General features: G+C 35.9%; 1 protein-coding gene, 1 long non-coding RNA gene and 1 other non-coding gene across 3 annotated transcripts; 2 read left to right on the forward strand and 1 right to left on the reverse strand.

The window, feature by feature from the left end:
• Positions 1 to 61: 61 nt before the first annotated feature.
• LOC114373972 lies at positions 62 to 10,325 on the forward strand. The gene is made up of 3 exons (XR_003658501.1): positions 62 to 124; positions 10,054 to 10,140; positions 10,237 to 10,325. It is a non-coding gene; the product is annotated as an uncharacterized LOC114373972 (long non-coding RNA).
• LOC114377709 lies at positions 3,682 to 3,788 on the reverse strand. Its single transcript, XR_003659148.1, has one exon. It is a non-coding gene; the product is annotated as a small nucleolar RNA R71 (small nucleolar RNA).
• A 2,505-nt stretch (positions 10,326 to 12,830) lies between the features above and the next one.
• LOC114375082 lies at positions 12,831 to 13,562 on the forward strand. Its single transcript, XM_028332831.1, has 2 exons — positions 12,831 to 13,249; positions 13,354 to 13,562. Exons 1-2 carry the CDS (start codon positions 12,929 to 12,931, stop codon positions 13,396 to 13,398), a joined length of 366 nt encoding a protein of 121 aa, XP_028188632.1. The 5' UTR covers positions 12,831 to 12,928; the 3' UTR covers positions 13,399 to 13,562.
• The last annotated feature ends 4,775 nt before the right edge of the window (positions 13,563 to 18,337 follow it).

The following is an 18,337-nucleotide window of genomic DNA, read 5'->3' on the forward strand; positions in this document are numbered from 1 at the left end:
CTTCTATATCAGCTATTCAACTGTTGGTGGCTTATCTGATCAGATCGGGGAATTAAGGGAGTCAATTGAACTACCTTTGATGAATCCTGAGCTCTTTCTTCGATTTGGAATTAAACCTCCAAAGGTGATTTACCCTTTCACTGCTCTTTCTAGTCTTTGACTTCTTGATCGAGGCCGTACCCGAATCAAATAAACATTAAAATGCAGTATTTAGGAAGTGATCCTACGTCGTCTCCCAACGAGCAATGGCCAACCAAACGTTCATAACAGATAGTATTAAAACAGTAACGAATTGGGGGGGGGGGGAGGGGGGTTTGTTTGTTTTTGTAAATTAAACAGCGAGTAAAATTGAATTAGAAAACATCAGAATTAAATCACATTGCTTCCCCTTGATTCACAAGCAAGTCTCTTATCCTAGGTTGCGAGAATTTATCCTTTACCAATTCAACCACTTAATCCAATCCTAAATTAAATTACTAAGCAAAATTTAACATAAGGCATTCATTATGTGATTAAGCAACACATACCCCAATTAATCATGAACGATCATTAAGCATGAACATAAATTAAGCGCAGAAACAATTAATCAAGAACTAAGCATTCATAGATTAATAGCAACAAATACAGAGTAATTGGTGAAAAGGAAAAACTTATCAGAATTTAATAGTAATAATAGAACCTCAAAGAGAGTTGTGCTTGATCCTCAAGAGAAAACAACGCTGGAGACTTAGCCTTCCATTAATCAGTAAAAAATGAAGAAAACTAGAATTATTCTTCCAAAATGAAAAAGAGACTAAAATGAATTGAGAGTAGCACTCTAAAACTAAAACGAAAGAGAGATAGAGAGAGAGAGCCTAGAACTAGAACCTTGGTGATGTTATATAGTTCTCAGCCCCAAAGCTTACAAATCTGTTTTAAGTCCAAGCCCATAAATAAAATAAAATCTAGATAAGATAAGATAGGACAAAATCGAGATGAAATAATATCTAGATGAAATAAAATCTAGATAAGATAAGATAAGATCTAGATGAAATAATATCTAGATGAGATCAAATCTAGATATGATAAGATAAAATCTAGATTTGATGTGTCATCATTTTCTCCCATTTCTTAATCCTTTTTGTCACCATTTTAATTACTGATTAGCCTTAATCATCAAATTAATTATGCAGTTTTATCATTTGGGCCTATTGGACTAATTTTGTGTTTTTAATTTAATTTCAGGAGAATTATAAGCAATTGAGTTTGAATCCAGAATAGGGCTTGGACTTGAAGAGAGCAGACTAATTTTATTCTACCAAATATTATCTTATCTAGATATTATTTCATCTAGATTTTATCTTATCATATCTAGATTTGATCTCATCTAGATATTATTTCATCTAGATTTTATCTTATCTTATCTTATCTAGATTTTATTTCATCTAGATATTATTTCATCTAGATTTTGTCTTATCTTATCTTATCTAGATTTTATTTTATTTATGTGCTTGGACTTAAAGCAGACTTATAAGCTTTGGGGCTGAGAACTATATAACATAACCAAGGTTCTAGTTTTAGGCTCTCTCTCCTTTTTCGTTTTTAGTTTTAGGCTTCTCTTCTTCTTTTAGACACTTTTTCGTTTTGGAGAATAATTCTAGTTTTCTTCGTTTTCTACTGATTAATGGAAGGCTAAGTCTCCAGCGTTGTTTTCTCTTGAGGATCAAGCACAACTCTCTTTGAGGTTCTATTATTACTATTAAATTATGATCAGTTTTTCCTCTTCACCAATTACTCTGTATTTGTTGCTATTAATCCATGCATGCTTAGTGCTTGATTAATTGTCTTTGCGCTTAATTCACGTCCATGCTTAATGATCGTTCATGATTAATTGGTGTATTTGTTATTTAATCACATAATGAATGCCTTATGTTAAATTTCGCTTAGTAATTTAATTTAGGGTTGGATTAAGTGGTTGAACTGATAAAGGTAAATTCTCGTAACCTAGGATAAGAGACTTGCTTGTGAATCAAGGGGAAGCAACGTGTTTTAATTCTGATAATTTCTAATTCAATTTTACTCGCTGTTTAATTTACAAAGACAAACAAACCCCCCTCCCCCCCCCCCCCAATTTGTTACTGTTTTACTACTATCTGTTATGAACGTTTGGTTGACCATTGCTCGTTGGGAGATGACCTAGGATCACTTCCTAGATACTGCATTTTTAATGTTTATTTGATTCGGGTACAACCTCGATCAAAATTGGCACCGTTGCCGGGGAGCAGTTGTCCAAAAGTTCATAATAGCTAGTGATTCCTGTTTTATGTTTACTTCTTTTGTTTAGTGTGTTTTTGTCATGTTAGTGTGGTATTAGTATGTTGTGTTAATGTGTTGTTCTGTTTTATTTGATGTCCTGTTTTGCAATTTAGTAGTACCCCTTGTTCTGTGTTTCCCCTGTTTCAGTTTTATGTTTTGCTGTGAATAGTGCTTATCGACGAAATTAGAGACTGATTCTGTGTTACTGTTCACACAACATTACATTAGTGACTGAATTAGCGACGATTGTTTACAATTTAATTGATGATTTTTGTTTTGATGGTTAGGGTTGTTATTTTTGGCTGAATTTTTGTGTGGTAGGTTCTTTTGATTCATATTATGTGTGAAAAATACCAGGAACACTTGGTGTGGCCGGATTTGAGAGATTCAAAAAAATTTGAGAACTTGTGTTTAGCAAAACTTCAAACGGCCATAACGTTTGCTCCGGGTATCAGAATAACTATTATTATATATGTATTTGGGGTAGAAAAAAATTTCCCATATCGTAGCAACCCAGCGGAGCTCGGTTGAGGTCTCTAACTAGCCAAACTCGCCTGTTTACTAGTTTTTTTTTCAAGTTTTATTGTTCTATTTTTCTAAACTTTCCTTAGGCAGTTTCCATAGTTAGACTTTGAATTTTTGTCTGAAACTTTTTGTGCTATCTTTCTATGATTTTAGGGTGTTGCTCACAAAATTTCAGCTCATTTGGATATCGTTTGAGTATAGCTATAGTTTTAACCCACCTTTTTTGCCTTGTTTGAGAAACACATGAATTGCTGCATATAGTGCATTACTAGAGGCAATCCAGGCGACTTACAACCCTTTGATCCTGAAATAGATAGAACATTTAATAGATTAATTAGGCATAGTGTGCATCTTGATTACCCTGAACATTTTGTGCCTTTTGAGCATCCCGAGCATTCAGTTACTGGTAAGTCTGAGCATTCTGTGGTTGGTAATTTTGAACATCCTAATTTTGAGCATTCTTATTTTTAACATTATGAAAATATGGCTCAAACTCCACCTCGTGAGAGAACTCTTAGGGAGATGGCTACACTTGATTTCACTTATGAAAGCTTGTGCATTCAATATCCTGATGAGGGTGTTCCATATGTTCTCAAGACTGGACTAATACATTTGCTGCCCAAGTTTCATGGTCTTGCAGGTGAAGATCCTTATAAGCATCTTAAGGAGTTCCATATTGTTTGTTTCACCATGAAGCCCCCTTGATGTCCAGGAAGATCATATCTTTCTAAAGGCTTTTCCTCATTCACTGGAGGGAGTGGCAAAAGATTGGTTTACTACCTTGCTCCCAGATCCATCTCCAGCTAGGATGATCTTAAAAGGGTGTTCTTGGAGAAATTCTTCCCTGCATCTAGGACCACTGCCATAAGAAAATACATTTTAGGCATCAGGCAACTTAGTGGAGAAAGCTTGTATGAGTACTGGGAAAGATTCAAGAAATTGTGTGCAAGCTGCCCTCACCACCAGATTTCTGAGCAACTTCTTCTTCAATATTTCTATAAGGGACTTAGCAACATGGAGAAGAGTATGATTGATGCTACCAGTGGTGGAGCTCTTGGTGATATGACCCCTGCCGAAGCTAAGAACTTGATTGAGAAGATGGCTTCCAACTCCCAACAATTCAGTGCAAGAAATGATGCTATTGTTCTTAGAGGAGTCCATGAGGTGGCCACGGATTCATCTTCATCTACTGAAAATAAAAAGCTTGAAGGAAAACTTGATGCCTTGGTCAACCTAGTAACCCATATTGCCATGAATTAGAAATATACACCTGTTGCAAGAGTCTGTGGTCTATGTTCTTCTGCAAATCACCATTCAGATCTTTGTCCTTCTTTGCAGGAATCTAGAGTCAATGAACAACCTGAAGCTTATGCTGCAAACATTTATAATAGACCTCCGTAGCAGCAAAACCAACAACAGCAGAATAATTATGACCTTTCAAGCAACAAATACAATCCAGGTTGGAGGAATCATCCAAATCTGAGATGGATAAGTCCTCCACAACAACAATAGTCTGTCCCTCCTTTTAAGAATGTCGCTGGTCCAAGCAAGCCATATGTTCCTCCTCCAATGCAGAAACAACAACAGCAGCAGCAACAACAACAAAGACAACAAGCAACTGAGGCCCCTCCTCAACCTTCCTTAGAAGAGTTAGTGAGGCAAATGACCATCCAGAATATGCAATTTCATCAAGAGACAAGAGCCTCCATTCAGAGTCTAACAAATTAGATAGGGCAGATGGCTACTCAGATGAATCCAGCTCAGTCCCAAAATTCTGAAAAATTGCCTTCCAAAACTGTGCAGAATCCGAAAAATGTGAGTGTCATCACCTTGAGGTCTGGCAACCAAATTCAAGTGCCTCTACCAGTAGCAGCACCTGCACCTGAACCTGTCAAGCTTCATTCTACACCTGAAAAAGAGGATGAGATAGTTGCACAAAAGAGAAAGCTTCTTAACAAAAATTTTCATGCAGGTGGACCTTCTTATGGTAATTCTAACTTACAGCAGCCTCCTATCCCTCTTCCATTCCTACCTAGAGCGATTCCAAACAAAAAAATGGAAGAAGCGGAAAAGGAGATCTTGGAGACCTTCAGGAAAGTAGAGGTTAACATACCTCTACTAGATGCCATCAAGCAGATTCCAAGATACGCCAAATTTCTAAAGGAGCTGTGCACCCACAAAAGGAAGCTCAAAGGAAATGAAAGGATTAGCAAGGGTAGAAATGTTTTAGCATTGATAGGTAAATCTATTCCTCACATTCCTGAGAAATGTAAGGACCCAGGTACTTTTTGTATACCTTGCATTATTGGGAACAGTAAATTTGAGAATGCCATGCCAGATCTAGGAGCATCAGTTAGTGTCATGCCTCTGTCCATTTTCAATTCTTTATCTCTTGGACCTTTGCAATCAACAGATGTAGTGATTCATTTGGCAAATAGAAGTGTTGCTTACCCCGCAGGTTTCATAGAGGATGTGCTGGTTCGAGTTGGTGGACTAATTTTTCCTGTTGATTTTTATGTTCTTAATATTGAAGAGGGATTTTCCCATGGTTCAGTTCCAATTATTTTAGGCAGGCCATTTATGAAAACAGCCCGAACAAAGGTAGATGTTTATGCTGGCACATTGTCTATGGAATTTGGTGATATTGTTGTTCATTTTAACATTCTTGATTCCATGAAACATCCATCTGAGGATCATTCTATTTTTTGTGCTGAAATAATTGATCAGATTGTTGATAATTATATGTTTGATTTTGATTCTGTTCTTTATGGTAGGAAACATCCATTTTTATCTGATCTGCATATTTGTCATTCCTTATGCATTGAATCTGAATCTGAGTTTGAATTTGATCTTGTGTTTGATTTTTATGCTGAGAATGAATCTGAATTTGAGTCTGGTTCTGATTTTCTGGGTGTTGTACCTCTTGATGTTGATTTTTTAGAGTTAGAATGCACTAACCATGTTGCAGGAAGTACATATACTTCTAACTTGCTTTATGAGGTACAAGCTGAGGAACCTTCTTCTTCTCCTACCATGGTTCCTCCCACTGTTCAGCCACCACCCACACCAGAGTTGAAGCCCTTACCAGCAACCCTCAAATATGCTTACTTGGTGGATAAGGAAACATTCCTGTGATCATCTTTGCCTCCCTTGATTCTAAGCAAGAGGAAAAGTTGTTGCTAGTTCTCAAGAAGCACAAGAAAGCCATTGGATGGACTTTAGTAGACATTCCTGGTATTAGCCCATCTACCTGCATGCATAGGATACTTCTAGAGGATGGAGCTAAGCGGCGACTCAACCCCGTCATTCTAGATGTGGTGAAAAAGGAAGTGACCAAGCTCTTGCAAGCTGGAATCATCTACCCTATTTCTGACAGCAAGTGGGTGAGTCCAGTCCAAGTGGTTCCTAAGAAGACAGGCCTCACAGTGATCAAGAATTAAAAGGATGAGCTTATTCCCACAAGAGTGCAGAACAACTGACGAGTCTGCATTGATTATAGGAGGCAGAATGAGGTAACCAGAAAAGATCTTTTTCCCCTGTCTTTCATTGATCAAATGCTTGAGCGCTTGACAGGTAAGACTCATTACTGTTTTCTTGATGGTTTTTCTGGTTATTTACAAATTCATATTGCTCCTGAGGATTAAGAAGAGACCACATTCACCTGTCCCTTTGGCACTTTTGCCTATAGGAGGATGCCCTTTGGCCTATGTAACGCCCCTGGTACCTTCCAGCGAAGTATGCTTAGCATTTTCAGTGATTTTTTAGAGAGTTGCATAGAGGTGTTTATGGATGATTTTACTGTTTATGGATCCACTTTTGATACATGTTTGGATAGTCTGGATAGAGTTCTTAATAGATGCATTGAAACTAACCTTGTGCTAAATTTTGAAAAATGTCACTTCATGGTAGAACAAGGTATAGTTTTAGGGCATATCGTTTCCAGTAGGGGCATAGAGGTAGACCCTGCGAAAATAGAAGTTATTTCACAATTTCCTTACCCCTCTTGCGTGTGAGAGGTTTGTTCTTTTCTTAGTCATGCAGGGTTTTATAGGCGCTTTATCAAGGATTTTAGCAAAGTGGCCCTTCCACTATCCAATCTGCTGCAAAAGGAGGTGGAGTTTGATTTTGATGACCGGTGCAAAGAGGCTTTTGATTGCCTCAAGCGTGTGGTGACTACCACCCCTATCATTCAGGCACCTGATTGGATAGCCCCATTTGAGCTAATGTGCGATGCATCCAATTACGCATTGGGGGTTGTCCTTGCTCAAAAGATTGACAAGCTGCCTCGGGTAATCTACTACGCTTCCAGAACTTTGGATGCTGCCCAAGCAAATTACACTACCACAGAGAAGGAGCTATTAGTGATAGTTTTTGCTTTTGACACCGACTGAAACCATTCCTCACAAATCCCTCCTTAGTGGATGTAGTGGTGGAGGAGACCTCCTTACTTCACCCTATTTCACTTCCGCCATGACTTAGGGAGTTTTCTTTTTTCTATCTCCTTCTTTACTTTTATTGCACTTGTCCAAATTTATTAATTGTTTTGATTGCTCTTGATCTTATGATTGTGCTACATTGAGGATAATGTGTTGTTTATGTATGGGGGGGGGGAGATTGTTCTTTATTTGGGGTTTTCTAGTTTATGTTTGTTAGGTTCTAGGTTAATTTTGTTATTTTGGTTTTATGTTTGTATACAACATTAATTTTGGGTTATGTACAGGTAATGGGTAATTGTTTTTGAAATAGGAGTTTCTTGGCATTTTGTGAATTGAAATCCTTGTTTTTCTCTGCATGTCAAGTTAGTTTTGAAGGTTCAAATTGAAAGTGATAGATTTACCCTTGGTGAGAATTTGAGCCATCATCATCTATTTTATTCGGTGTGTTTTGCCCTATTGATTACTTGCACAATAGCCTTGGCTTGACTCTTGTTGATACTTCTTGCTTCACATGCATGTTGGGAGATGATTTAGGCATTTTATTCTTATAAGCCTCTAGCCAAATGAGCCTACCCTGAATTAATTCCTTTGATAGCCCCTTTGAGCCTATGTTTGCCTTCTTTGTTTTGAGCTCATTACAAGCCTTAAGTGAAAAACCATGATTTCACCCTACCCTTAAGGAATTTTGGAGCTTTGGAATTGTTTTGGGAATAAGTGTGTGGGGGGGGGGGGGGGGGGTATGTTTCATTGGATGATATCTTTTTGTTGGCCATGCTTGATGATGTATTTTGGCCATGCTTGATGTATATACATATATTGCCTAATCATTGCTTTATTTTTCAAATGCTTTCAATTGATACTGTTCACGTTAAAAAAAATAAAATAAATAAATAAATAGAAAAAGAATGAAGTTGAATAAATGAGGTCTTAGTTTGAAGACTTGGATTGGTTTAAGGACTTGGTTGATTTTGTTTTGGGTTTACTTTTTAATTTTTGTTTTGGGGTTTACTACTTTTTCTTACTTCCCACTTATTCCCCATTGCTCCTCTATTCCTTTGGGTTTTAGCTACTATCCCATACTTTCATCTACCTTGTCCTTGGCCCCATTACAACCTTAAAAGACCTTTTGATCCTCAGGTGCATGTGTTTGTGATCTGGTTGTCAATTTTAGAGTCTTGCCAAGTCTATGTGGTGTTTGTTTTCATGGGTGCTCTGAGAGTAAACAGTAGCCTAGACACTTGAGAGATAGAGTGCATATCTTGTGAGGCTTTATACCTTTTCATTCTTGAGTTGATTGACTATCATGCCATGTTTGAGATGCTTGGATGATTTTCATGATGACCTTGATTCTTTAACTCTTTACGTGTTGAATGTTACCCATTCTTTTCAATCCATGAGATTCATTGAGAAATATGTAATTGCTGTTGTGTCTGTTTGTTTCTCTTTAATGTCTATGGATTTGTCCCTTGCTTTGTTTTTTTTTTTTATTTTGCCCAGGAGTGCAAAGAGCTAAGTGTGAGGGGATTCGATGTGTCATCATTTTCTCCTATTTCTTAATCCTTTTTGTCACCATTTTAATTACTGATTAGCCTTAATTGTCAAATTAATTATGCAGTTTTATCATTTGGGCCTATTGGACTAATTTTGTGTTTTTAATTTAATTTCAGGAGAATTATAAGCAATTGGGCTTGAATCCAGAATTGGGCTTGGACTTGAAGAGAACAGACTAATTTTATTCTACCAAATCTTATCTTATCTAGATTTTATCTCATCTAGATATTATTTCATCTAGATCTTATCTTATCTAGATTTTATTTCATCTAGATATTATTTCATCTAGATTTTGTCTTATTTTATCTTATCTAGATTTTATTTTATTTATGGGCTTGGACTTAAAACAAATTTGTAAGCTTTGGGGATGAAAACTATATAACAACACCAAGGTTCTAGTTTTAGGCTCTCTCTCCTTTTTCATTTTAAGTTTTAGGCTTCTCTTATTCTTTTAGACACTTTTTCATTTTGGAGAAGAATTCTAATTTTCTTCGTTTTCTACTACAATTTCGTTTTCTACTGATTAACGGAAGGCTAAGTCTCCAACATTATTTTCTTTTGAGGATCAAACACAACTCTCTTTGAGGTTCTATTATTACTATTAAATTTTGATCAGTTTTTCCTCTTCACCAGTTACTCTGTGTTTGTTGCTATTAATCCATGCATGCTTAGTGCTTGATTAATTGTCTCAATGCTTAATTCACGTTCATGCTTAATAATCGTTCATGATTAATTGGTGTATGTGTTGCTTAATCACATAATGAATGTCTTATGTTAAATTTCGCTTAGTAATTTAATTTAGGGTTGGATTAAGTGGTTGAACTGATAAAGGATAAATTCTCGTAACCTAGGATAAGAGACTTGCTTGTGAATCAAGGGGAAACAACGCGTTTTAATTTTGATAATTTCTAATTCAATTTTACTCGCTGTTTAATTTACAAAGATAAACAAGCCCCCCCCCCCCCCCCCAATTCGTTACTGTTTTATTACTATCTGTTATGAATGTTTAGTTGACCATTGCTCGTTGGGAGACGACCTATGATCACTTCCTAGATACTGCATTTTTAATGTTTATTTGATTCGAGTACGGCCTCGATCACTTATGTTAGTGTTAATCTATGTTTTAGATTTTTAGTAGCTTTGTTATGTCATTTTTCCTACATGTTTTTCTTGTGGAAGCTTACTTGTAATAGCTGTACTTTTGAATTTTACATTTAATCAAAATCTTTTCAATTCTAATTTTCAGGGTGTTCTCCTTTACGGGCCTCCTGGTACTGGTAAAACATTGTTAGCCAGGGCTATTGCCAGTAATATAGATGCTAACTTCCTAAAGGTCAGATTATGTTTTTTTTTTTTAATATAAATTCTGTGTGCTTTGAAGTCTTCTTCATTGTAAAAGTTATTTTGCCTTCCCTTTATTCTGATGTAGGTTGTTTCCAGTGCCATAATTGACAAGTACATTGGAGAAAGTACTAGGTTAATTAGAGAGATGTTTGGTTATGCACGTGATCACCAGGTGAGATACTTGTGTGAAATTGTCTTCCTATAGGTTTTACACATACTAATTTAAAGATGTTCTAAATCTATACTTTTCTTGATTAGTCGTGCATCATTTTTATGGATGAGATCGATGCCATTGTAGGTTGCTGTTTCAGTGAGGGAACAAGTGCAGATCGTGAGATTCAGAGAATGCTAATGGAGCTACTTAATCAACTTGATGGATTTGATCAACTTGGAAAGGTATATTTTATTCCATAATCCCATTTAACTTGGAGTTAAAAGCTTGATTCGTTGTAGCAAATTCCAAGGTTAAGGAACTTTTGTCTTTTTTTTTAGGAGGTAGTGGGTGGGTAGGTCTATGCTAAGCCTGTACAGAATGCAATTCATTATTTTTTTTTAAAGAAAATGTTATAGACATGGCTATGCTTATTAAATAAAAAATATGGAGAATGCAAGCCCATATATTCAATACGTTTCACATACCTTGTACTTTCAGATTGTGACTTTACTTTCACTTGTTGAATTGTTTCTAATGTGAAAAATGAACTTGCAAATTGTGTTATGAATCATATTGTTTAGAAATTTAAAGAGCTGCTATTTCATAATTTGTAAAGTTGAAAATCAATTTTTTATATGCTTTTTAAGATTTGGAATATTTTTATTATTTTATTAGACAGTTCTTTCCTTTATATTAGATAAATTCAAATGTAATAAATATAGAAGCAGTGACCTTTTCTCATTCATGTATTCTTATGGACATAATAGGTCATGTACAAGTTTTGTATGTGTCTTTCACCTTATTAATTTTTATAGGGCCCCACTTATTTAATATCCATCATGAGAGAGATTGACACAAAACTTGCACATGATCTATTTTTATTTTATAGATTCCATTTAAAAATTCAATTTGGTATTATAGTTGTGCCGTAGAGAAATTCACTCTATTGATTATCCTTTGGCAAGTATTTATACCGTGAGTATTGTCTAAACACAAACGCCCTTTGGCCCATCCTACTCAATTCTTGTCATAACAAACCAAAGTGCCGTTGATTACTACATAGTGGCCTCTCCCAAAATTTAATTAACTTCATAATTTAAATAAAATATAATTGATCATTTATTTATCTAATTTATTTTTTAGTTTTAAAAAAACTATATTGTTCTAAAAAAATCTAACTAAACATTTAGTCTTAAAAATTGTAAACTTTTAATTTTATTTTCTTCTTTTTTTATTCTTTTAAATATTATATATTTTTCAACTTATATACTATCAATTAATAAAAAAATGATAGATATTATTTAGTATCGGACGATTAATTAATTGATAAAAGGTTGTTTCAATTTAACTAATGTTTAAGAATTTTTGAATTGAAATATGTAGACATTTCGAGAGAAAGTTTTAGTACTGTCCATAATAATTATATTCATCTTGAACAAAAAATGTCACAGATGAAAATTACAAGATCTATGAAAAATTTAATGATTTTAAGGATAATTATTATGAAAATTAGCTTATCGTTTAATTTAATTTGTGATGGATGTTATTAAATATTTCATCTGTGGAGAAGTTATGGAGTTTAGGTTTGAGAGTAGGGTGGAGTTGGGAGAAAGGGGTTGAGAGGTGGAGGGAGGATGCTAAAGCCATTGTGATGATATGTGGAGGAGAAGAACAACAACTATTTTTCAATGATTACAATAATGTCTACAAGGCAACCATTTTTCCTCACAATGTTGGGCTAGGAATTACTAGGCAAGTATACATGCACTCAATTAGTAGTCATGTTAACTTTTTTTACTTATTGGTAATATGAAGACCTTGGTTTTTCAAAAGCTAATGTTGTTATATGCAGTTGAATATTTCAATATGCTAGCATTTGATTTACACTAGACCCCTCAATTAATTATCCTTCATTCAGAGATAAATCAAATTTGACTTTAAAATTTTATTATTGAAACTTTTTAGATCTTTAAAATGAATTATTATTATTTTTTATCTGTTTGCACTATCTACTTGCTTAACTGAATAAATAGCTATAATTATATAATGCTGATAGGGATCCAGTGCTGATAAACAAGATTGGAGATGCAACTACCCTTGAAGTTAGAGCTACTAGAATTTAATATGTGTTTGCTCCATGCATTGCGGTAATTAAGCAAGTGTTGATTATTATGTTTTCTAGATGACATAAAAGTTTAACATTGATCTAGTGTCCTACTATGTTGATACTTGATAGCCTTATTCTTCCACAGGTCTGCAGAGATCCTAGATGGGGACGTTGCTATGAAAGCTATAGTGAGGACCCTAAGATTGTTGAAGCAATATGTGTTTGACATTTAAAGATGTTGTATGGTGCTCCATGCTAGGATTATTTAACTCCTTTTTGTAGTTATGTGTTGCTTTCTTTGGGTCCCCAGCCCTTTCTTACCCTAAAAAAAAGAGTGGATATGTTCGTGCTTCTTAATGGTCATGGGATGTTTATTTGGAGTGCTTTGAAACTATTCTCATCATATGGGTTCACACCTGCTCCTTGTATCTTCCAGATGGCAATGTCTATTATTCCATCTTTTTCGGAGAACAATGTAGCTAGTACAGTCATGCCTCTAGAAGCATCGCTATATTCATGAGGCTAGAAGCACCAAAAGACCTTAACTCTTCCTTTGTTTCACCTGTGATACTGCAACCCTTCACTAGTGTGCCCATGAATGAAAATGCGACACATGCACCTGACAACATTACTATTCCTAGATTTATGAATAGTGATTACTCTGAAGCTCACTCTGTGACATCTGAAATGTCCCACCTTGCCTACACAGACCCACTACTAGGTGAAATGTCCATCATAGAAAACATGAATGAAGATGCTTTCATAGATCCATTACCAATAGAAATGGAGAGAATTGAAAAGGAGAAAGAAGAAGCCTTCAAGATACATGAGCAAAAGGTACGAGCAACAATCCATATCTTTCTTTCCCCACACTTTTCAATCCATATTTGGATTCTGATCCCTTCTACTTTCAGCTTACTTTTTGTTTCCTTGTCAAACAGATATTGCAGCTCCAATCTGACTATGAAAAGGAGGTTGAAAAGTAAGTGTAAAGTACAAGATGTTGCTTCAGAATGTTAATACTGAAGTAGCTCTAAAAAGAACGGAACTTGAGACACAATGTGAATTAGTGTTAAGGAATAAGGTATTAGCTCAAGTTTGGACCCATAATCTTGATAGTTGTGAAGGAAATGGTGTACAGTGCACAGAACAAGGTACAGATCATGCATAAGGTTCATATATTTGTTGAGCATGTTAATTATCCATTTATTGTACACTTATATGCTTATTCTATTTTAATGTTAGATTCTTATTATTTTGCACCCAACTTGTGCTAAATTCTTCATTTATCACTGGTCTTTCTACCTTGATGATATATGTATATAAAAATTATAAATTATAATTGATCAAGAGGTTGCAATTGGATAAAGACATTTTGGGTGATTGTTTCTAGACATTACATGTTGATTAGCAATGTCAATGTTTCATTGTTTACATTTTTTCTATCTCTTTCTTCATTTTCTTTTAATTATTCATGTTTACGTACCTTGCTTTAGATTTCAAAGTCACAACTGTAAATTATGTACCTTGCTTTAAATAACAATGTCATTTATTTTTACCTATTCTTTTTTGGGGTAAATTACAATTTTAGTCTTTCTTTAATTCTTGATAAATAATTTTGATACACAAAGTCATTTATGAAGCAAAAAAAAATACAGAGGAATTAAATATGTTGTATGGTTTTTTTAATTTTATTTTAAAAAGGCATTCTAAGACGGTTCTCGAAAAACCGTTTTAGAAGGTTTACATTCTAAGACGATTTTTCAAAAAACCATCTTAGAACCCTAAAATTATTTTAATTTTTTTTGTTTGAAAAATTATATTCTAAGACGGTTGTTAGACAACTGCCTTAGAATGTAATCACATTCTAAGACGGTTATTTTCCCGAGAATCGTCTTAGAATGTGTAGCTTTACTAAGACGAATTTTTAAGAACTATCATATAAAGTTTTAACAAAACTTTCTACGACGTTGGTGTTAGTTGATGAAAACGACTAACTTTTGTGTATAAAATTTGTGTATATTGTATCAAACTTCTCCAATTTATAGTTGTTTTGTAATATTATAAGTACTTTCTATTAAATATAGGTAATAGATTATTTATACTTTTGTTTTGTGTGTTTAATAATCAATTTCTCTCAATTTCAGGTTAATTAGGCAAATTGACAAAAGTGTTGTTTTCACCTTCTCGCTAAGCCAATCTGCTGGCTTAGCAAGCATTCGCTAAGCGCAACACTTAGTGGCTAAGCGCAAGGAAGAATTCAGAAGAAGATGAGCTGTCAGGTTCGCTGAGCGCATCATTCCAGGTCATCAAGCGCACTGCTTTAGCTCATCCGCTAAGCGAGAGAAGCGCGCTAAGCCAAAATCCACTTATGCGCACTAAGCGATTTAGATTTGCGCTAAGCACGCGAGCACAAACCAACCCACCTATTTAAGCTTGAAATCAGATTTTTTGAGGGAGTTTGGCTTTTTTTCTTGAGAAGCCTCTGCATGCACAAGAGTCTGGCCATGGCTTGAAGCTTTTGCATGTTTAGGAAGTTCTAGAGAGAGAAATGTCCAAGTTCCAAAGAGTTCTGAGAGATTTTGCTGTGTGAAGATCTGCAAAGACGAGAGCTCGAAGCGGAAGGCATTCTGAATGCTTGAGATGTGTTTGTGAGTGATTGTGAGATCCTAGAGGTGAAGGAGACATCCTTACCACTTGTATTTTTGCACTCTTTCATCTTGTTCTTCTATGTGTTGTAAAGGAGGTTTCCGGACTATGGAAAGCTAAATCCTCTGTTGGATCTTCCCTGTAGGTACCTGATGTAAATATATTTCTATCTATGTAATGATGTTTTGTGTGTTCTCTGTGCTATCTTCTTTTCATTACAGTATGCCTTTACCTTGATCACGTAGATGTATTCGTTGTTAGGGTCATTCAACAGTGGAAACTGGTCTGATTCTAAAGTCCTTGATAGTACGGGGCTAAGTTGTTATACTTTCACGAGGAATCGGGGTACAAGAACTTAGTTGTGTATGTGTGTCTTAATGTGGTCCTGGTTGAGTTTAGTCTTATAAGAGGAATCTGTGGACGAGGCTTGATCAGGATTAGGCTTGCTATCATGAGGAATCGGGGTCTAGCAGTCCAGGAGACAACATAGGAATACATGGGCATTGTTGATAGAGAACATCCATTTTAGCATCAGGAACCTATTAGGAAGACCAACGCGTTCTCTACATGTTTTTACACAACATTTCTCTTGCATGATTTTCTTTCTTTTTACATAGATAGTTTACATACCTGTTCATAACCACAATCATCTTTTCATGCCAGACACCTATTTTCTGAAATAGCTTGTTAGATAACACAAGTTCCCCGAGAGTTCGATACTCGATTCTTACCATTTTATACTACTTGTGCGATCCGGTACACTTGCCGGCTGCGAACAAGTTTTTGGCGTCGTTGCTGGGAAACTTCGTTTTATTTTGGGAAGTTAGCTTGTTCTTAGGTGTCTATTCTTTATTTGTTATTCTTTGATTGTTTCTGTGAATATTTGTTCTTTAATTTATATTTGTCTTCTCTTATTGAACTGGATAACCGTTGTTCTGTTAGTACTGTTTATGCATAGATCTCCCACAGGCACTTTAGTTCCTTTGGACTTAGAAATTGAAGCTACACTAAGAAGGAACAAGGCTGAGAAGAGAAGGAAACTATTGCAAGACAGAACAGTTGCATCCATTCTTGAGGAAGAGAACCATTTTTCTGATTCATCATCATCTGATTCACCATTATCAAGGGAATCCACTAATCAATTGTCTGAAATTGCTACCATGGTAGATGAGCATGACCAGAGGACTACCCTTGAAGACTATTCAAGTAGCTCGGTACCATAATTTTTCACTAGCATTGCACGTCCTGAAGTGCAAGCGCACAACATCACCTTCCCTCATTCTTTGATCCATCTGATACAATGAAATCTATTTCTAGGATTACCTAATGAAGATCCCTATGCACACTTGGCAACATTTATTGAGATTTGCAACACTGTTAAGATTGTCGGTGTACCAGATGAAGCTATCAGACTCTAAGATTGTTGAAGGGAAGGCAACAATATCTTCATTTCATCAATTACCTAATGATTCCTTGAGTGAGGCATTGGAGAGATTCAGAGACTTACTGAGAAGAACTCCCACCCATGGATTCTCCGAGCCAATCCAACTGAATATGTTCATAGATGGGCTGAGACCACAAACCAAGCAATTACTAGATGCTTCTGCTGGGGAAAAATAAAGTTAAAAACCCCAGAGAAGCAACTGAGCTCATAGATAACATGTTAGCCAGTTATCATGCCATTTTGAGGGACAGAACCCATCAACCCACAAAGAAGAGCCTATTGGAGCTAACATCACATGATGCTTTGTTGGCACAGAACAAGTTGCTATCTAAGCAACTTGAGATCCTAACAGAAACACTTGGTAAGTTGTCAACTAAACAGTCTATTGGACAACCTACACATTCTTTTGTTTTGCAGGTCATAGGTTGTACCATGTGTGGTGAAGCTCATGAGACAGGCCAATGCATCCCCACTGAAGAAAACGCTCAAGAAATTCATTTCATGGGGAATCAGCAGAGGCAAGGGTATACTCAAGGAGAATTTTCAGGCTTCTAGCAAGGTCCTTATAATCAGCAAGGACAGTGGAGGACACACCCTGGCAACCAGTTCAATAAAGACCAAGGTGGATCCTCAAATAGGCAAATTCAACAAGGGCCTTAACATCTTTTAGAGGACGACTAAGTTGAAAGAGACCTTGACTCAGTTTATGCAGGTAACGATGTCAAATCATAAGAGTACTGAGTCAACACTAAAAAACCTTGAGGTCCAAGTGGGACAACTGGGCAAGCAGATAGCTGACAAATCATCCAACAGTTTTGGAGCAAATACCAAAAATAATCTTAAGGAGGAATGCAAGGTTGTGATGAGTAGGAGTAAAAAGTTTGTGGAAGCTGAGGATGAAGAGAGTATGGTGTACAAGGAGCAAATGGGTGAAAAGATAGGTGCTGAGGTTAAGGAAAATGATGTGAAGGGTAAAAAGAATCAGGAAAAAGGGAGGAAAATAATGGTTCAGAATAAAAAGATGGAGAACCAAGAAAAAGATAAAGAAGGAGAAAAAGAAATAGAAAATGAGAAAAATGAAAAAGAAAAAAAAATAAGATTTCAGAGAAGAGTAGAAGTGGAAAGGCTATGGACAAAGGTGTGGAAGTACCATATCTTGTGGTACCTTCCAAGAAAGAAAAAGATCGTCATTTGGCAAGATTTTTGGATATTTCCAGGAAAATGGAAATAATCATGCCCTTTGGCAAAGCTTTGCAGTAGATGCCACTCTACTCCAAATTTTTGAAAGATATGTTGACAAGGAGGCACAAGTACATTCACCAGGAAAACATCATAGTGGAAGGAAATTGTAGTGTTGTGATCCAAAAGATTCTTCCACCTAAGCACAAAGATCCTGGGAGTGTAACTATTCCTTGTTCAATAGGAGAAGTCAATGTGGGAAAGGCTCTGATTGATCTGGGAGCCAGCATTAATTTGATGCCACTCTCCATGTGCAAAAGATTGGGAGAGTTGGAGATTATGCCCACTCGAATGACTCTAAAATTAGTTGACTGCTCCATTATCAGGCCCTACGGAGTAATTGAAGATGTATTGGTCAGGGTCAAGCATTTTATCTTCCCAGTAGACTTTGTGGTCATGGATATCTCTAAAGATACTGACATTCCTGTAATCTTGGGGAGGCCGTTCATGTTGACCGCAAGCTGCATAGTTGACATGGGGAAGAGGAAGCTGGAGTTAGGTTTTGAAGACTAGAAAATTGATTTTGACTTATTTGTTGAAGACAAGCTTGCTCCAGAACACAATGTTTGCTTGCAGGTAATGGGAGAAGGTCA

This window comes from Glycine soja, chromosome 11, assembly GCF_004193775.1.
Source record: "Glycine soja cultivar W05 chromosome 11, ASM419377v2, whole genome shotgun sequence".
Taxonomy (NCBI): Eukaryota; Viridiplantae; Streptophyta; class Magnoliopsida; order Fabales; family Fabaceae; genus Glycine; species Glycine soja.